Source organism: Meles meles, chromosome 5, assembly GCF_922984935.1.
Source record: "Meles meles chromosome 5, mMelMel3.1 paternal haplotype, whole genome shotgun sequence".
Lineage (NCBI taxonomy): Eukaryota > Metazoa > Chordata > Mammalia > Carnivora > Mustelidae > Meles > Meles meles.
Window position 1 is genome coordinate 119225329 of NC_060070.1, and position 21956 is coordinate 119247284.

General features: G+C 39.5%; 1 protein-coding gene across 2 annotated transcripts in view; it reads right to left on the reverse strand.

Annotated features, from left to right (window-relative positions):
* The window catches only part of MAPK14 (mitogen-activated protein kinase 14), a 78695-nt gene that overhangs the window by 10810 nt on the left and 45929 nt on the right, over positions 1-21956 (reverse strand). Inside the window, exons 4-9 of one of the 2 annotated variants that reach the window (XM_046006497.1) lie at positions 18169-18280; positions 17237-17266; positions 16858-16905; positions 15588-15702; positions 14964-15035; positions 2530-2609 (exon numbers count right to left, since the gene is read on the reverse strand). In XM_046006497.1, the coding sequence (XP_045862453.1) occupies positions 2530-2609; positions 14964-15035; positions 15588-15702; positions 16858-16905; positions 17237-17266; positions 18169-18280 (457 nt within the window). The remainder of the gene's footprint in view (positions 1-2529; positions 2610-14963; positions 15036-15587; positions 15703-16857; positions 16906-17236; positions 17267-18168; positions 18281-21956) is intronic. The other variant, XM_046006498.1, reaches the window with a different exon arrangement.

The following is a 21956-nucleotide window of genomic DNA, read 5'->3' on the forward strand; positions in this document are numbered from 1 at the left end:
CCTATTTATCCCCTTTCTCGCAGCACGTCCCAACTTGTTCTCAATCAGTGCATCCATTGTTGCATTTCCTTACAATGTCCTACTGTTTATTGATTTGATTTCTAGATAAATGATGGCATCTGTATGTTAACTAGCTAGAATTTAAATAGAAATTTGAAAAGAAAAAGAATGATGGCATCACTACCTTACTACTTTTCAGGAGTAATGAAAATAGCGATTGGCTTGCTTTTATTCCTTTCCTTCGCTAATGAATTTTCTTTTGATTTTTAAAATCCTTAAACAATTTTACTCACCTGGCTTTGTTATTTACACACCATGTGTCCCACACACACCATGTGCTTTTAAGATAAACTGGTACTTGGGCAGTATTACTACCACCAAACTAATCTTGTCTACCATTTAAACCCCTTTTATCCACTTGCCATAACCATGTAGAGGGAAAAAAAACAAAAACCCTTTCTTATTCCTATATTCATTGTTGGAGTACATTCTGTATTCTGATAGTCCATTTTATTATGCCCAACTCTAGAGCTGTTTAAATGTATGATGTGCCCTATATCACATAAGATAACGGTATCTCATTAGGTTGGGCACCTGATGTGGTTTCTTTCTTAAAAATAAATGATGGGGGGCACCTGGATGGCTCAGTGGGTTAAAGCCTCTGACTTCAGCTCGGGTCATGATCCCAGAGTCCTGGGATCAAGCCCCGCATCAGGCTCTCTGCTCAGCAGGAAGCCTGCTTTGCCCCCTCTCTCTGCCTACTTGTGATCTCTACCGGTCAAATAAATAAATAAAAAATCTTTAAAAAAAAATAAATGATGGCTTAATAATAGGTAAATACCATATTATCCATGCTTTTCCTCTTAGAACTTCTTGTGACTAACAGCGCATATCTATAGGGCCAATGGTTGGGTGTGGGAGAGGGGACTGAGAAGGAGCTACTAGTGGCCATTCCCAGAAAGGGAATGAATTTACTGTCTTAGTCTCATTCGTACTATTGGTAAATAAACTGAACCTCCTTTCACCCCCACTGCCTTGCCTCCGTGTGTTCTGTATTGCCAGTCTTTCTCATCAGCACATGCATTTAAAACAAGAAAGTACCATCTTCTCTAAGTAGCATTCCTTATCTTCTTTGATTCATTCTACCCAGCTTCTGCATTTCATAAAGCAAAAGAAAACACTCCTTTGGGTTGACACAGTGGTAACACCGACAATGGCTTTCAAAATAGTGTGCAATCGCATGAGATTAAAGTTTAGAGATCACGTTATCAGAACATCTGAGATGCTCAGCTCTCTCTGCCAAGTGACTCAGTGCATGCCTCAGGCAAGTCACAGCTTTTCTGTGCTTTTCCTTCTTCATCTTAAATAAATAAATGACACAAAATAATAGAGCCAGCACAGTCTCTTACATCCCTCCAAGTGGAAATTCATAAATACACTGGGCCTTGTGGTCTTTTAATGCGTGTTCTTTCAATGTACCAGAAACATGCCAGATGACAATATTCTTTATGTTATAAGGGAGATGATGAACCATTCAAACTCACCTGCTCAAGCCTGCCTCAAGCCACCCAGCAGTCCTTCCGACTGGGCAAAGGGACCCCTTCGGTCAGAATGGTGGGAGGAGAATTCAGGAAGGCACAACTGGAGCGTGGCTCCACAGCTCTTTTTCCCTTTTAGTCAACTGCCTGGCAGCAGACAGAAGGGAAAAGGGAGAAAGGCTGAGCTTTCATGATTTCTCTCTTGTCTCTGGCTCCAGAAAATGACCAACAGCGGGAAATTGGAGCCAAAGTAAGCCAGAGTCACATTCCCATGGCTTCTCTCTAGATCCCTGCTTACAGGCAGGAAAGCATTAGCTCCAAAGCTTTTTCTCAGGTTATTCAACTTGTAATGACAAAGGCAGGCTGTGGGAGGAAGGATTTACAACAAGTCTACTCCAATGGATGTGAGGTATCAGGACTGGTCTGGAGATAGGGTGGAGATGTGGCCCTGTTGGGAACAGACAACTTTTACAAGATGTTGTGCGTTGTCTATTCTAAAACGGTAAAAAGCAGTAACTTCTGGAAAGGGGCAGTAGCGTGGACACAATGCACACTTCATTCTTGTAGTGAAGCTAGACTAATACGTGGTAAAGTTCATGCTCTGAGAACACACACTAACTGAAAACTAAAAAGAACTCAAGTATATGTGAAACTTCTGAGAAAGATGATGTCAGGGCTTGATAACAGAGGCATATTTTCCTTTAATCTCTTGGAATGAGTTAGAATTGCAAATCATTTACTGGGATACTACTGCCCAATACAAGCTCTCATGATCTAAGTACATACTCCAACAGAGAACAAAACACACTCATGCATGGGGGCAGACGAGTGCACATGTACACACACACACACACACAACCCTCATCCGGGAAGTCAGCACAAAAGGGCACACATGCTTACAAACATACCCGGGGCAAAGTACAGATTGATGGAAGGCAAGTGGCAGAGGCTCCCAACAGGGCAGATAATTACAATCAAAGCATCAACTCACAGACTCTGAGGAGATTTTCTTCAAAAGATCAGCCCCTGGGGTTCCAACGAGTCTTAAAATGAGCTTCAACTGATCAATATCTAATGGTGGACTATAAAGGAAAATGTTGGGACAAAATAAAAATAAAAAACAAATGACAACAAACAAAACAAAACAAACAAAATACCCCAATAACAAAAAGTAAAAACCCCAAACCAGGCCAAAACGGTGAATTCGTCTAGATCAAGGCTTCTGCAGGACGGTCACTCCAAGTGGAACACGCTCCTCCTGTACAAAGACTCAGAACGGCGCCACACACGTATCCAATTTATATTCATTTTGTGGATCTGTCAACGTCACTGGTCAGTAAAGCGAAGTGGCTTTAGCTGGGTACTTAGCTGCCGAAGACAGCGGGTGCAAACACAAAAGCTTCACTCAGTCCACACCGACCTCCTCACCTTCCACCAAAGCATTAGTAAGTAGCCAGTTAAGCAAAGAGCACTGGTAAGCAGAGTGCTACAGACAAGAAAAAAGCAGCAGAGCACAGGAGTGAGGGCCAGCCAGGGCCACCTGTGTATACTCCCCGACGGCTTAAGCTAAGGAGCTCCTAATATGACAGGAGCCTTGACTATCCCAGAGCCTAACCACTTGAGCGAGCCCTCTAGAAAACCTCTCTCTCTACACGGCTTCCCTGGGCCGAGAAGAGCGGTGAGCGACGGTCGGCCAGCAGAGGGCGCCACGCCCCCACCGCACGGGCACGTGTTCCGGGAGCGCCATGATGAAGCAGGACTCCAGAGGTTTCCACCTCACAAGTGCGGTGACAAAGCTCACACGACCCCGAGGCTCTGAGCAACAGGCTACAATGTCCAAACCTTTATTCTGGTAGCCGGCTCTTCCATGCACACTCACAGTGTATGCGCATGTATTAACCAGAGGCCAAAAGCTTTGCATTTGTTCTTACTGCCTTAGCCTTGCCTAAAAAGGAAGTTAAAAGGGGAGAGAGAAAAAAAAGTCGTATAAAATAGCTTTTCGTATTCCCTATGAAAATGCGAGTAGTTTATCTCCATGTCTATACTGACATTCAGAGGAAAAGGAGGGGAGGAGGGCTGTCTTCTGATGCCCGTCACAAATCCTGTCAGCAATCCTGTCAGCTTCTTCACCTATCAGGTCCTTCTCAACTTTAGGTCTCAGCTTAAACTTCACTTCTTCAGACAGACCTCGCCCAACACTCTAAATACGGAAGCCCCCTCTTCCCGGTATTCTCTACCACAACACAATGTTTTCCAACATCAAAGCGCTTCTCACAATCTAGAGTTACTTTGTTTGCTTTCTGTTACCTCTGTAGATCTGTAGCTCCCCAGGGCAGGGGCCACCTATCCCCAGCGCTTTGCTGGCCATCTGCTACATGGTGGGCGCTCGGAAGGCTTGAGAAGGTGGAGCAGGATGGAAGGGAAGATAGAAGAAAAGATTTCTGCTTATGATTACACATATAAAGGTAATATGGTGTAACTTAAAAATAATGGCCTCCGCAAACCATAGTTGCTTAAGTTACAGGAATTACTTATGCAATATCGCTGGCGTCTTGCCCTGTTCTTTTTTTCCCCCGGATGAAACTGACTGAAATGGAAGAAAATTCTAGACAGGAGTCAGCAAACCCCAGCCTGCTGCCCGTTTTGAAAATAATGTTTTATTGGAACACAGCCATGCCCATTCGTTCACGCGCTGCTTTCACCCTACACAGCAGAACTGAGCAGTTAAAACAGAAATCACAGGGTCGCCAAACCCTAGAAGATTTACTATCTGGCCCTTTTAAGAAAAGGGTTGTCCAACCCCATCCTAGACCCAGGTAACTTGTGCTCTATAGAAAACAAGGATAAATTAGAAACAAGTCCACTCACACAAATTATTTCTAAATTAAGAATAGTAGAGGGGGTGCCTGGGTGGCTCAGTGGGTTAAGGCCTCTGCCTTCGGCTCAGGTCATGATCCCAGGGTCCTGGGATCGAACCCCACATCGGGCTCTCTGCTCAGCAGGGAGCCTGCTTCCCTTCCTCTCTCTCTCTGCCTGCCTCTCTGCCTACTTGTGATCTCTGTCAAATAAATAAATAAACTCTTTAAAAAAAAAAGAATAGTAGAGAATTTCGTCATCTGCAAATGGCAAAAATCAATGTGTTCTGGAGGTTAAAATCTCAATACTGATTCTTAGTTCAAACTTCTGACAAGAAAAAAAATTTAAATCATGCATTAATGCAGACAGAGTGGAGAGGGCAGATGATTACTGTCTTGCTCTAAAATAATCAAATTAACTATACAACAGTAGAATTTAGTACAGGATCCCCTTTGCCCACTTAAAATGATTCAATAAGTGTTAAGTCCCCTATGCTCTTCAGGAACAAACTGAAGTGGGTAGCTATCCCACATCACAACGCATATCATATATGAAAACCGACTACTGACTACTGAAACCAAAAACTGACTACTTCAACTCTCAAACAGGTATTCTGACAATCAAAAGTAGTTTCTAGAAATAAAGCTGTTGAGATGGGTACCCTCATTCAGGAGACTCCTAGCTACTGAGACTAGAGTCAAGTTTTACTTGACAGGGATGACCGAAGACTCTGGGCTGAGTTTCTTTATTGCCCCAACTTCACTTCAACATACCTGAAGAGTGGGCCACGCCCACTACTCACAGAGCTCTTTACAGCAATGAGCTGGGGGCCCCACATCTCTCTCCTGCTTCTGCCAGCACGAGACAATCACAGGTCTGAAGAATAAAGCTGCAATTTCTCAGCCCCTCAAGGCCCTCCTGGCTTTGGCTTCAAGCTTCTTTTCTGACTCTGACTCTGCCTCAGACTGTTACTTCTTAATGCACTCAATGCTTCAATCCACACCAAATATTCTAGGCACTGCTCAGCTTCCAGCTTCTTATACACCCAAGTCATAAACAGAAATACTGTCCACTCTCCCCTCCTACCAAGCCTTTTCTTATTTATTTTTCAAAGTCCTACTCAACAAGGACACTGCCATGAAGTCTTTCTAGATATCTTAGGTTTGAATTAATCTCTACTTCTTCTCAATAACTTATCTATACCTCTATTCTAGCATTGTTATCACTCTGTCTTATTTTGTAACCAGAGGGGAGGTATTTGTTCCTACCTAGGAGTTCCTAACTCCTAGAACTCACTTTCCACTGAGTATGATCATTCTGTTTTGGGGGACAGCTGCTATTTTATCTCTAGAACCTTCCACAGAGTAGTTTGATAAACACTGGTTGGCCTGAAAAGACCTGCTGTAATATGCTTTCTAACTCCACTCCACCCCTCTGTCTTGCCCTCAAAACCTATAATGACCATACTCTATGGAAAGTCTAACCAGAAAAAAAGATAAGAAAAGTTGTTTCATTTAATATCAGGCCTAACAAAGTTTTGAACACGCCATCTGAAGTGTTTACGTCATAGAGAGTACACAAACACAGGGCCACGAGTGTGTAAGGGCCATGGACAAAGACAGCTGCTTCAGCATGATAGCCAATACTTAGGAGATTAGTGAACACACAATGCAAAATCGAAATCTACTCAGGAGCTAAAAGCACTTGCACGAAGGAAGTCAAAGCATGCAGACCTCGGAAGAAATCACCATAGGTTCTCCAAGAGCTAGCAAATCCACTGAAATACAGGTCAGTCTTCCAATAGTACCGAATACTTTAAGGCCACTACCATTGGTCCAGGCGGTTAAGGCCAGAAGGCACTTCAAGAAGCTGCATCAGCAGAGCAAAGCAAAATTCACGTTATGACAATTAGTTATTTTCACAAGTCATCCCTCATAATTGGTTTAACCCCTTTTCTTCCCTAGACAGAAGAAATTTTCATTATTAGGTAAAAATGTGTTTTATTGGTCATCATCGAACTGTTAAGACTTTAAATCCCAGATCTCCTGGTCCTTTCTGAAACAACCACTGATGCCTAAGCCTACTCTTGGGCTCTCTGTCACAAAAGTAAAAGGGAGAACGAACAGTTAGGGAAATCAACCTACGGGGACTAGGGTAATCACAGGGAAAATGAGAGAGGACTATTCTCTTCACTTCTAAGTGTTCTAGGCAACTCTGAGAAAGCGTCCACAGGCCGGAGAGTCGAAGATGAGGAAGAGGACCAGTGGCAGGACCTCCCTGCAGCGACCACTGTGTGTGAGCTGCGATTTTTAATGAGACAAGACCCATACAAAGCCAGAACATCTGTGTTTGGAGGGTGGGAGATCCTCCTGGTGACAGGATGGACTAGAAGACTCAGCCTACTTTTTTCTCTTCTTGGGTGTCAACATAGTCACTTTCACTGTCACACACAAATTCTTAAGACACTCTAGGTACCTTAAGAAAATTCCAACCTTTTCTGGGAAAAAAAATTTCTGTATTTTCAAGTTGGGACAAGAAAAGGCAAATAATCTAGCGAAATATCTCTCTTCTTCAACATTTATTAGGACACTTGCTTTTAGTGTCTAAAGTGAAACTACTTTTTTTTTTTTTTTTGTGAAACTACTTTTTTTAAACGAGAGAGAACAGGGGCGCCTGGGTGGCTCAGCTGGATGAGCGCTGACTCTTGGCTTCAGCTCAGGTCATGATCTCAGGGTCTTGGGATCAAGCCCTGCGTCAGGCTCTGTGCTTGATGGGGAGTCTGATTGAGGTTCTCTCTCTCCCTCTGCCCCTCCCCCGCTAAAATAAGTAAATAAATAAAGAGAAAACAAGGATGCCTCAGTGGCTCCCTGGTGGAGCATGCAACTCTTGATCTCAGGATTGTGAGTTTGAGCCCCATGCTGGAAGTAGAGCCTACTTAAAAATAAATAAACAAATAAAAAGTCTTTTTTTTTTTTTAAAGATTTTATTTATTTATTTGACAGACAGAGATCACAAGTAGGCAGAGAGGCAGGCAGAGAAAGAGAGGAAGGGAAGCAGGCTCCCTTGCTAAGCAGAGAGCCCGATGTGGGGCTCAATCGCAGGACCCTGGGATCATGACCTGAGCTGAAGGCAGAGGCTTTAATCCACTGAGCCACCCAGGCGCCCCACCCCCAAAAAATGTTATTAAAAAAAAAATGAGATAATATTTGAAACCAGTGACCACAAGTATGGGGTCGATGTGATAGGAAGGAGTACACCAGAAGTTTTTAGCTCTATTGGCATGTTTTATCTCATGAACTGAGAGCTATGAACACTGGTGTTCATTACATTATTCTTTGTCTTTTTATAAGTATTTCATAAAATGTTTGCAAAAATCGAAAGAAGAAATGAATAAAGCAGAATTAAGAAGCAAATTTAACACACTAATGAAATTCATATGGCATAGGCAGCAGCCAATGACAAGTGGATTACCACTGTCCTTTAATTAATATCTTAAGAATACCACTTCTATTAAAATGACAGAAGGAAAAAAAGTTTTACACATTTAGGAAATTCATGTGATCACCTAGAAAGGAAAACCATAGCAAGCAAATGCTGTGATCTCTGGAAGAGAAAACATTATTTGGTGGGTAACAGAGCTGGCTGTGAAATTCATTTTCTCTCTTCCTTTAGGCTACAGACTATTAAGTGTTAGTTAAACTATTTTCTAACTGGTCATGCTTCTCAAAACAATGGCGTCTGAAATAAGTTAGCACTAGACCTGAAGAGAGATTCTGTATCCTCACTCTCTTCTAAATAAGAACTTCTGCCAGCCGTGTCCACTTGCTAGACCTAGTCAATGAGACTTACAAGGCAGGGCTTCATTCTTTAAATAAAAAATACTGTTTTTGAGCTACATGGAAGAAGGGTTCTACACAGTCATGAACGAAAACAGTTTCTAACCTAATAATATATAATGAGCTTTAAGACAAAAATTTGTATTTCTTACACATTTAGGGGAACTCTAAGGATTAATAACAACTTACTAGAACAACCTACTAGAACAAGATTCTACTAAAAGAATCTCTCAAGGAGGAGACTAATCACACAAAAAAAGAAAGAAAATTAGAAAAAGGCAGAATAGAAACAAGACTAGTAGAGATCTAAAACTGCACTATCTAATTCAATACCAATCACATGTGATTGATTAAATTTACATGTAATCTAAATAAAATCTAATAAATTTGAAGCTCAGATTTAAAACATTCATAAAACTATAAATACAAAGGAACTTCTCTGAGCTCTGATACCTCCTCAACATGATAAAGAGCATTTGTGAAAAATACACAGCTAAAATCATAGACAGTGGAGAAAGATGGAAAGCTTTCCCTTTAAAATAAGAAGAAAACAAGGATGCCCACTTCATCAATGCTATTCAACACTCTACTGGAAGTTCCAGCCCGAAAAACTGGAAAGGGAGAAGGAAAACCATCTCTATTTGCAGAGGACACAATCCTATGTATAGAAAATATCAAAGAATCTACAAGAAACCTTCTAGAGCTAGTAAACAAATTGAGTAAAGATGCAGTGCACAAAATCAACAAAAATTAGTTGTGTTGCTATACACCAACAATAAACAGCCTGAAAAGGAAATTAAGAAAACAATTTCAAGGGGGCCTCAGTGGTTCAGTTAGTTAACTACCTGCCTTCAGCTCGGGTCATGATCACAGGGTCCTAGATCGAGCTCTGCATCGGGTTCCCTGCTCAGCGGGAAGTCTGTTTCTCCCTCTCCCTCTACCCCCTCCACCCACTTCTGCCTGCTTTCTCTTTCTCTCAAATAAATAAAATCTTTAAAAAAAACACACACAAAAAGTGAAAAACAAAAAGAAAAAAGAAAGCAATTTCATTTACAACCTTTTATTCTAGAAGAATAAAATAATAAAATATCTAGGAATAAATTAAACATGAAGGTGAAAGATTTGTCCAGTGAAAATTATAAAACATTACTGAAGGAAATTCGGAACTAATAAATGGGAAGACATCTGGTGTTCATGGATAGGAAGACTTAATATTGTTAACATTAATATTGACAGCATATACAAAAATTAACTTGAAATGGATCAAAGACCTAAATAAAGGGGCTAATTCTAAGCAGAAAATATTTTTAGTTTATCTTAGTAGAAAATCATACAATTCTTAGTAGGAAACATAGCAAATATTCACAACCTTCAATTTGGTAATCTATTCTTAGATAGGACATGAGCAACAAAAGAAAAAATAAATTCAAACTTCAAAAAAACCAAAACCTTAGTACATCAAAGGACATTATCAAGAAAGTGCACAGAGAGTCCACAGAAGGGGAGAAAATATATCCATATCTATCTATCATATATCTAATATATCTAATGAAGGTTTAATATCCAGAATATATAAAGAACTAAAAACTCAACAATAAAAAGACCACCCAATTAAAAGATGGGTAATGGGCTTGAGCAGATATTCCTCCACAGAAGATATACAAATGGACAATGAACACAGGAAAAGATGCTCAACATTACTAGTCCTTAGGGAAATACAAATTAAATTCACAAAGAGATACCACTTTGTACCTATGAGGATGGCTATAATTTAAAGAAAGGGAGGAGGAGGAGGAGTAGAGGGAGGAGGAGGAAGAGGGGGAGGGGAGGCAGAAGAAGAGGGAACAAGTGTTGGTGAAGATGTGGAGAAATTGCTCATACTTCATTGGTGGGCAAAAATGGTGCAACTACTGTGGAAAATAGTTTGGTTGCTCCTCAAAAAACTAAATACAGGATTACCACACAACCCAACAATTCCACTCCTAGACACATATCGCAAAGAATTGAAAGCAGAGGCTCAAACAACTGTATGCCAATGTTCACTATAGCACTAATATCAATTGCCAAAGGTGGGAAGAACCCAGGCGTCAATGAACAGATGAGTACATAAACAAAATGTGGTATACACATACAATGGAATAGTATTCAGCCATAAAAAGGAATGAAGTTCTGATAACATGCTACAACATGGATGAACCTTGAAAACATTATGGTTAAGGAGAATGATCAAGAAACAAAATAACAAATATTGTGTGATTCCACTTATAAGAAATATCTAGAATAAGCAAATTCAGGAAATAAAAGAAAGGAAACCAGAGGTTGTGGGAAAGAAGAATGGGGGAGTTATTGTCCAATGGGTACCAAGTTTTGGTTTGGGGGGACAGAACCATTCTGGAAATACGATAGTGGTGATGGCTGCACAACTTTGTGAATGTAATTAGTGCGAGTGGACTGTATATTTAAAAATGGTTAAAATGGTAAATTTTGTGTTAGCCATATTTTACCACAGTAAGAAAAAGTTAAAATGGCAAATTTTATGTTAATACATTTTACTGCAGAGATATTTTTAATCAGTTCCTAAGTTTCACTAGTCACATTTTTTAAGTGCTCACTAGCCACATGTGGTTGGCGGCTACCAACCACCATAGTGTAGCACAAATATAAAACATTTGCAACACCACAGAAAATTCTAATAGCTAGTGCTCATCTAGAAGCTAAAGCCACTAGCTCTAAATGCAAGATGATTGGGGCGCCTGGGTGGCTCAGTGGGTTAAAGCCTCTGCCTTCGGCTCAGGTCATGATCCCAGGGTTTTGGGATCGAGCCCCACATCGGGCTCTCTGCTCCGTGGGGAGCCTGCTTCCTCCTCTCTCTCTGCCTGCCTCTCTGCCTAGTTGTGATTTCTCTCTGTCAAATAAATAAAATATTAAAAAAAATAAATGCAAGGTGATTAATAAATGAGAAGAATGGGGAGAAAACTGCCCTCAAACAAAGAGCATGCTCTAGAGGTTCCCTCGGCATTCAGTTGCACTTAAAAATCATAAACAAGCAGTTGCTCCATGCTTTTGTGGGCAAAAGCAGCATGGTGGGGCCAGCACACTCTCCAGAGGTTTTAAGAAGAGAAGTTCTGGAAATCAGGGGAATAGGGTAACAAATAAAATAATGGAAAGAAACTGTGACCTGAGTTATAAATAACAGTTTGGGATCTATCTTCTCTGGGTCTTGGCTTCCTCACATCTATAAAAAACAGGGGGTTCAGTTAGAGGTTTTCTAACATCCTTCTAGGCTGCCAAGTAGATAAGTCTAAATTCTTAACTTTCTGATCTCATTGGTATCTTAAAAAAAAAAATGAAGAAAGACTGCCTAACTAAATAACTTTTTATGATCAGCCTAAAAGGTTAAAAGTCAAGGTCAACGGGGTTAAACTCTAGTACCTGCTACCCTCCAGAACCAACTGGGACTTAAAAAATATGCCAAAGCCTGTGCTTTGACCCCCACGCTGAATGAAGCTGAGTCTCTGGGGTAGTGCCCAGGCATTTGGAGTTTTTAAAAGCTCTCTAAAGTATTCTGATGAAAAACGGGAGTTGAGAACCACTCTGCTAGTCTATAAGCAATTGCACACTTCAGGCGAGGAAAAATAATAATAGCACTTTCCTCTTGGCAGGCCTAAAGCTACATCCCAACAGATGACAACTGACAAAACGGGGGTTATGTATATTACAAATACAAATCCTTTGAATTTGATTTTTATGATCCAGGAGAATATCTGTTTCAAAAAGAGCCAAGCAGAAAAGAAATGGTGTATTACTAATATAAAATTTTTGAAAAGAATTTGCATGCATTAAAAAAAAAAGTTCATGGTAAAAAATCTAAATGATAGGTTTTCTTTTCTTCTTTTTTTATTAACATATAATGTATAATTTGCTTCAGAGGTACAGGCCTGTGAATCATCAGTCTTACACAATTCACAGCACTCATAATGGCACATAATCTCCCCAATGTCCATCACCCAGCCACCCCATCCCTTCCTCCCGCCCCCTCCCCCCAGCAACCCTGGGTTTGTTTCCTGAGATTAAGAGTCTCTTATGGTTTATCTCCCTTCCTGGTCCCATCTTGTTTCATTTCTCCCTACCTTCCCCGCATCACCCCCCACCTTGCCTCTTAAATTCCTCATATGAGAAAGATCATACAATAATTCTTTCTCTGATTGACTTATTTCACTCAGCATAATACCCTCTAGTTCCATCCATGTCATTATAAATGGCAGAATTTCATTTCTTTTGATGGCTGCGTAGCATTCCATTGTGTATATACAGCACACCTTCTTTATCCATTCATCTGTTGATGGACATCTAGGCTCTTTCCATAGTTTGGCTATTGTGGATAATGCTGCTATAAACATTGGGGTGCACGTGCCCCTTCAGATCACTACATTTGTATCTTTAGGGTAAACACCTAGTAGTGCGGTTGCTGGGTCGTTGGGTAATACTAGGTTTTCCATCTAAAGCTCATAGAAGGAAAAGAAGTATGCACAGCAAGGGAAGACTTCTTAGAAAGTTACCCTTCCTTTATTTTAAGAGTGTGCATGCGTGTGCAAGAGCAGGAAGGTGGGGGACAGTGGGCAGGGGGAGAGGGAAAGAGAATCTCTAATAAGCTCCACGCCAACATAGAGCCTGATATGGGCCTCGATCTCACAGACCTGGGATCATAACCTGAGCTGAAATCAACACTCAGATGCTTAACTGACTGAGCCACCCAGGTCAGGTGTGCATGAAAGTTAGCAATTTCTAAAAGAGTCAAGGCATCAGGGGGCAGGCAGCCATCTGTAGATAAAACCACAGGGCACAACTGCTTTGAAACCTTTCTATCAGTAGCCTGCCAAGGGGATCCATCCTTCGCTACCTGTCATGAAATATAAATAAAACAAACAAACAAAAATTAACCTTTAATGATTCATAGGTAAACAACAGAGTGGGAAGGTAAAGGGAAAAACTTCCCAAAAGTCACTAATGAAGATGATGGCTAACATTTCCTGGCAGGCTCTAAGAACCTTCCAGACACTATCTCACCGGATTCTCACAGCCACCTTGCAAGGTATATACATTTAACATTTTATGGTTAAGGAAACCAGGAGACAGAGGTTAGAAGATGTGCTCACAATCATGCAGCTGGGGGCAAAAGAGGCAGGATCTACACCCGGGAAGTCTCATTCCCGAGTATGTGCTCTCAACTAGTACACCCTGCTGTCTCTCTTGCTTTCCACCACTCTGGTTATCTATGTAGGCAGAAGAGTCTGCAGCCAACTGAAGACAGACAGAGACAGAGATAATAAAGAAGATGAGGGGAGAGGGCAATAGAGCAATGCATCACAGTAGGACTCTTGGCAAGACAGGCTAAAGGATGGGGACTCTGAGATAGGTACCTGAGGAAAGGGGGAATTACAAATTTTCCGTAATTCTCTTAGCCTGGACTGTAACGTATATACCACAATTCTAAGACGAAGACATAAGGTGAATGAAGCAAAGGACAAAAGAGAAACACTAGGTATTTAAAAAACTAAGACTCTGGGAATGAGAAGCAGTAAGTATAGGGAGACAGAGCCCTGTATCAAAGCAGAAATATTCAGAGGGATATAAACAGCTTTGCCTGAGGGGGCAGAAGTGTTTCAGTTCCTTAGGAAAGTACATTTCCTCTAGCAGAAGATAGTTAGAACACATAGATAGATGACATGAACATCACAGTCACCACAGAAGTATATCCCAAACCGTAAGCAAGTAAACTGACGTTCTGGTTTATAAACTCAATGAGTTTGCTAAGGTCTCTACGCTTTCAGGTCTCTAAGCATGAGAGATCATATTCATAGCTTAACTGCAGCATCTTTAAAGCTCTACCCAACCCACTCCCGGGCTACTCAGATGAATTTTACAAAAATCTTCAAGCCTCGTTCGAGACACATAAGTCAACATTCTTTCTCACCTGAATGCTTTCCCCAATAAAAGTAATAGGAGTTCCAACAAACCACATTTTGCTGACATTATTTCTAAACCATGAAATGGACACACAGCAGATAGGAAAGGACCTAAAATAAAAGGGCCATGAAAAACTATAAACTAGATAATAAATCTGGAAGTAAATTAAGGTTTGGTTACACTTTAGATTAAAAACAAAATTGGCTGGGAAAAAAAAAAAGGCACACGGATAAGGTCGGACGACCTTATCACTTCTTGTTTTTATTATTTATTGTTAAACAACAAACATAAAGAGAGTCAGCAGATACATCATCATAGGGACCAAATAATAATCTTTTTAACATGTAAGCCAAACATAAAAGCTAAAGATATCCCTGATTTGTAAATAGGTACCTTGTGCTCATTAAGTGTTGTACAAGCATACTAAACCAGTCATTGAGATCTGGAGCTTCTCAGGAATACGCTCAGGTTGCAGAACTGCTTTTAGAAGATTAATACAATAAGCGACTCACTGCAAAAAGATGACATGTGAGAGATGTAAAGAGTTCTCCGGCTTATGAGGAATTTTTCCAACGCACACAAGTAAATTGAAGCCTCTTTCTTGACAAGGCGAAATACTCAGCCAGAGGGCAGATCTCATAACACATATCTGAACTATTTAAACAAGTAACTGAGAGCCTTCCCTAGAGATAGGTAAAAGCAATATACTCCCATGGACACTGGAATACAGATAAGAAACAAGAATCCAAAACTTTTAAAAGGATACGGTCTGTACCAGGAAACAATGTTCTTCCAGTCAACAGCTCGGCCATTATGCATCCCACTGACCAAATATCAACTGGCAAAAGTAAGGAGAAAAGGGTATACGACGTCACTGTTATCATACTTGACCACAAAGAGAACTGTAACTAGAGGCGAAATGCTGAAATTAGTATATAATACATTCAAGGTTCAACAGTCATACTCTTCTTTCCAGCAGTAAGCTTATTAGCCCCACTAAAGAGCTACATAGGTGGGACGTCAAAACATACTTAAGGCAAGAGAAACTGTTCACAAAGGGGCAGAGATTCTTACTGGCAGAAATGGCAGATTCTCCAAAATAGTGTTGCGAGGTTAAAATTATGACCCCACTGTCTTCAGGTAGAAGTATTCACAGAGTATGTTGGAAATCTAAATAAATAAAAACCCAGCTGCTAAATCACAAAGTTTAAAAGCTGTGTATAAAAACCCCACTTTCTCTATCTGAAATATTTCCTGTCAACTTTAAAAGGACCACTGAGGGGGGAGAAAAAGACGTTTTCTCCCACTTCCATCATCTCCACTTCGGAGAATCCCAGATACACCCAACATGGTGCTAATAAGGTCTTAAGTAACTAACAAAAGCCAATACCTGTCTGGTTGTAATGCATCCAGTTCAGCATGATCTCAGGAGCCCTGTACCACCTGGTGGCCACATAACCTGTCATTTCATCATCTGTATGTCGGGCCAGTCCAAAATCCAAGATCTAAGGGAGAGAAGACAAATTAGGCACTGGAACAGTCAAGCTCCTAAGACTCACAAAGCAGGAGGGGAGAACGCTCTAGTGTCTTGGAAAAGGAAGAACAAGATAGCACTTTCATAAACATACTTCCTCGTCCATGCTTAAAACACATGTTAAACACAGCAAGAATTTTAAAAAATAAAATTACAAAAAGCTAAGCAAAAAATGCTACTCCTAGGGATTTATCCAAGAGCAATGGAAGCATACATCCACCCAAAGGCTTAAGCATGAATATTCATAGCAGCTGCGCACAGCCCCAAACTAGAATTGAAGCAGATGTCTAACAGGTGGGTGGATAAACCAATTGTGGCAAATTCATAAAATGAATACTACTCAGCAATAAAAAGGAATGAACTACTGATACAACACAGAGAGACTTCAAAAATATTATACTAAGCCTAAGTTAGACACACACACACAAATACTGTATGATTCCACTTATATGAAATTCCAGAAAAAATATATCTATTCTGTAGTGTCAGCAAGCAGATCAGTGGTTGTCTGAAGCCAGGGTTAGGTGTAGTGGAGGGCTGGGCGGGGGAGGGTGCTGGCTAGGAAGGAGCACAAGGCGACTATCTGAAGTGACAAACTGTTCTTTATTTTAATTGTGTTGGTGGTTGAATGGATATCAAAATTTTGTCAAACATACACTTAAAATGATGCATTTTATTATATTTAATTATGTTTAAAAAGTAAAGATAAGAAAAAAAAAATTCCAGAGCTGCTTGCTCTCTATAGATTACCTATCTCCTCCTATCTGAATTATTTTGATGAGTGTTTTTGCACTTTTTCTCTCAGGAAACTGATCTAGTAATTATCTCTCCAGGATTGCTTACTTGATATTCAGACTATAATCTTCCTTTACTATAGCTAATATATTAATTTCTAACAACTTTATTTTAGAATGAAAACAAGACACCAGATGCCATCTTCAATGTCCTGTAAATTAAAATTTACTAAGTTTGTGGTTCAAACTTCAGAATCTGATATTCCTAAGGAATGAATTTTCAGATAAAAAGTCATGGTTTTATAAACCCATCTGTTCCATTAGTCTGCCTGGTTAGTCAAACACATAATTACATGCTGAAACAAACAATTACCAGTGTCTCTTCATCTCACCTTCAGCTCACAGTCTTCGTTCACAGCTAGATTACTAGGTTTTAGGTCCTAGGAAGCAAGTACAGAGAGGACATGATCAACTTTATGATATATGGTAGGTTTTTTTCCTACAGGTAATGATGAAGATCCAAACATAAATGTAAGACTACCTAGCTATCATTGATCTCCATCTATAATCACTGGATAGACCTAATCAGCCTTAAGTAACTAAAAACAATACATTTTCTTTCTTTAATCGGTTTAAACCTAGAGCCAAATTACAATCAATCAATACTTGGCTAAATTAAGTTTGGATTAGGATCTTGGCTGAATGCCAGTCCTCTCCACTGCAGTACCCCCCTCCTCCCCAAATAATTTAATCAAAATCACAATACATTACCCTGTGAATTATGTCCGCTGAATGTATATACTGTGAAAGAGAAAAAAGTCAGTTAATCAAAAAGTTATCTCCAACCTCTTACAGTCATATGACATAGTTGAAGTATATTTTCATGAACCAGTAAGAACTGCTAGTATTAAATAATGGGATTAGAAATGAGAAAAAGGGGGCGCCCAGGGTGGCTCAGTGGGTTAAAGCCTCTGCCTTTTGCTCAGGTCATGATCCCAGGGTCCTGGGATCGAGCCCCACATCGGGCTCTCTGCTTGGCAGGGGGCCTTCTTCCTCCTCTCTCTCTCTCTGCCTGCCTCTCTCCCTACTTGTGATCTCTATCTGTCAAATGAATAAATAAAATCTTAAAAAAAAAAAAAAAGAAATGAGAAAAAGTTAATTAACAGTAATCTGTACATTTATCATAACTATGATTTTTATACCATCAACTCTACTCACATGAGTTAAACAGAATTTTCAACCTGTTTTCTGGTGGGTGCTGTGGAGCTCAATTAGGATTCAAAGCTGCTAAAAGTCAAAAATGGCTTAATTTTAAAACATTACTTCCCTGCCCCTCCCACAAATAAACGTGAGGAGGTTTTTAAAGTTTCAACAATACTGACCAGATATTAGATTATATCAAGAAATTATTACTACTCTTTAGATAAAAGAATGAAGTCCTGAGCTCTTGGACATACATACTGAAATATCTATTGGTGGAATGACATTATGTCTGGACTTGCCTTAAACTAATCCAGGGATTGGGGAATACAAAAGAAACAAGATTGACCATATGTTGGTAACTGTGGTCACTGAGTAAATACAGGGGTTCATTACACTAGGATTGTACTTGTGATTTTGTGAGTGTTTGAAATTTTCCATAGGAAAGTTTTTTTTTTTTCTTCCTTTTCTTAAGCCTTGGAATGAAGAAGGGAAGACTCTACCTTGAGACCTCGGAGAATCTGGTAGATGAGGAACTGAACATGGTCATCCGTAAGCTTCTGACATTTCACAATGTTGTTCAGATCTGCTCCCATGAGATGGGTCACCAGATACCTAGAAATTAATGGAGAGTTACACAATAATCCAGAACCCCTATGAAAGCTCTTAGCTTCATAAGACTTCTAAAAGTTTTTTTAATTTTTTTTTTTTATTTCTTTTCAGCGTAACAGTATGCATTGTTTTTGCACCACACCCAGTGCTCCATGCAATACGTGCCCTTCCTATTACCCACCACCTGGTTCCCCCAAGACTTCTAAAAGTTTTTAAGAAAAGGCCATTCCTATATGGCAACCTACTGAGTAGAAGATATTTGGAAATGACATATCTGATATAGGGTCAGTATCTAAAATATATAAACTGAGGGCCACCTGGGTGGCTTAGCCGTTAAGCGTCTGCCTTCAGCTCAGTCATGACCCCAGGTCCTGGGATCGAGGCCCGAATCGGGCTCCCTGCTCATCGGGAAGCCTGCTTCTTGTGTTCCATCTCTCACTGTGTCTCTCTCTGTCAAATAAATAAATAAAATCTTTAAAAAATAAAATATATAAACTGATACAACTCAATACCCAAAAAAACAAGTAATCCAATTAAGAAATTGACAGAAGACATGAACAAGACATTTCTCCAAAGAAGACATACAGTGGCCAACAGACACATGAAAAGATGCTTAACATTACTCATCATCAGAAAAATGCAAAATCAAAAGTACAATTTTTGTATTGTCAGAATGGCTACAATTAAAAACACAAGTGGGCGCCTGGGTGTCTCCATCGGTTGAACATCTGCCTTAGGCTCAGGTTGTGATCCTGGAGTCCTGGGATTAAGATCCGCACTGGGCCCTCTGCTCAGCAGGGAGTCTGCACGTTCTCCCTCTCAAATAAATAAATATCTTTTAAAAAATAAAAAATAAATAAAATAAAAACACAAGAAACAACCAACGTTGGCAAGGATGTGGAGAAAAAGGAACCTTCTTGCACTGCTGGCAGGAATGCAAAATGGTGCAGCTGCTGTGGAAAATGGTATGAAGGTTCCTCAAAAAATTAAAAATAGAACTGCTCTACAACCCAGTAATCACACTATTGGGTATTTATCACCAAAGTACAACACTAATTCAAAGGGATACATGCACCCTTATGTTTACTGAAGCACTATTTACAATAGCCAAACTATGGAAGAAGCCCAAGTGTCCACTGACAGATGAATGAAGATGTTTATATATATATATATATATATATATATATATATATATATATATATGTTGTTTATATATCTAAAATATCTAAAAATAGATGTTTATATATATATATAATATGGAATATTACTCAGCCATAAAAAAGAACGAAATCTTGGCATTTGAACAACATGGATAGAGCTAGAGAGTCTAATGCTAAGCAAAATAAGTCAAAGACAAATACCATATGATCTCACTCATATGTAGAACACAAGAAAGAAAACAAATGAACAAAGAGGGGAAAATAAAGAAAGAGAGAGGCAAACCAAGAAAGAGACTGTTAACTATAGAGAACAAACCGAACTACACAAATCAGACAAGAGGTGAGTGGAGTGATGGGTGAAACAGGTAATGGGGATTAAAGAGTACAGTTATCATGATGAATAAAATAAAATAAAATTAGATAGCCACCTACTAAGTAGCACAGTGAGAGCTAAAAACATAATAACTACTCATGGGGGGGGGCTCGTTTTTAACACCCCTATTCTAACTTTACCACTTACCATCTATTTTCCTAAAAACTTCTATACTCCCTCCTACTTATGTTAGTTAAAAAGAAAAGAAAAAAGCAAAGATGAAAATTAGAACGATGTATGTGTTATTATCAGTATAAGTTTTTCTTTGAGACCTATACAGTGCTACTAAATGCACTGCCATGATAAAGTATCTTGGATTTTGAAATCTATCATTATATTATCACCTCTTTATAAACCAAGTTGTAGATTCTAAGGTACTACCTTTAAATTTTCAAATTGTAATTCTCCTTTTTCAGGATTCACTGGAAAAGGATATTGTTCACTGACAATATTCCTGCATTTACTTTAAAGGAAGGAGGAACATTATCTATAAGCAAGATGGGGCATTCCAGAATCTCTCCTCACAGGTGTGGTGCTTGTTATTAATCCTACGTGGTCAGATTAGGGAACAATTATATTCAAGTCCAACAGGTTCACCACAGATATTCTAGATGCAATACCTTACCCACTTATTACTGTATTACACAGCTATGGGAACATAAAAACCAGATCAGTACTAAAATGGCTGAATTTTTAAAAAGCAGGTTAGGTTTTATCTGTTGTTTAAGAATCACTGCTCATTCCTGAGGCTGAATTATAATGTATGCCAGTTGAGCTATGAAAAAATGTTGATTTCATTTCATTTCTATTTTGATTTTTTATAAATTTGGAGGAAAAGAAACCAGGCTAGTAAATTTAAATCTACTATTAATGTGTTGTATAAATAAAAATGTGTATGACCTCTACACACACACACACACACACACACACACACACACACACCGTAGTATTACTTTCTTTCCTCAGAGAGGAACTGAATTTTTTTTTTCTGTTTCATAATTTCCCTGTTGGGATGATAGGGTCAGTTCCCAATTTCACAAAGATCAACAGAACTTAGCCTAAATGTAAAACTAAGATTTTAGCATTTCATATTTTTAAAGCTTGTACAATTATACTACCTTGAGGAAAGAGCAGACTCCAAACGTAACAAGGAAAAAACTGGACTTTCTGAAATGTTTCATAAAGGCAATTCTCTTGCAAGAAATGTTCCACGCTGAGCAAACCGTAAGCAGATATAGTCAGTGCTTATTCCGTGCAGAGCACTCTTCCTGATGCCTGTGTTTCATGGTCCCTTCCTGACAACTCTGTAAGGTTAAGTCCATTAGCTTTCCCATTTCATTGACGAGGAAAGAGAGACTGAACAAGGATATGTAACCTGCTCAAGGTTAAGAGTGGTAATGTCAAGGATTGAATCGAAAACTGTCTGCTCTCAGGACCGTGCATGATCTTAATCACAGCACATACTGCCTCCAAATTCTTCCAGGTGACTCCAAGTTTAAATCAAGAGAATGATCTTTTCTAAAAAAGTTTTATAAGTATCACCATAATCTGGGAAGCGGTATCTCCAGATAATTTCCATAGTAATTCTCAATACCTACTATCAAAGTTCACCTTTTTTTTTTAAGATTTTATTTATTTATTTGACAGAGGGAGATCACAAGTAGGCAGAGAGGCAGGCAGGGAAACAGGCTCCCTGCTGAGCAGAGAGCCCGATGCGGGCTCGATCCCAGGACCCTGAGATCATGACCTGAGCTGAAGGCAGAGGCTTAACCCACTAAGCCACCCAGGCACCCCTCAAAGTTAATCTTTAACAAAAGAAGAAAGCTGGCAAAAACCTAGCAATGTTCCATTGATCACAGTCACTGAAGTTTTTAACCCCAACTGACACATAAATCTGACAAATATGAGACTGTTGCCAATAATTGGCTAATATTTTGCAATCACGACTTCTCCCAGAAGATCTAGTGTCTGGTCGCCATAACCATAACATCAATTATGACAAATTGCAAGGCTCAAGCTGAGGAAGAGAGAATACAACTTCTATTTTATAAGTGTGCTTTACAAATGATTACATTTTATGACTTTGGATAGTAAAGAATTATTCTCTCAACCTTAAAAAATGATTTTAGAGAGAAAAGGAAAACAT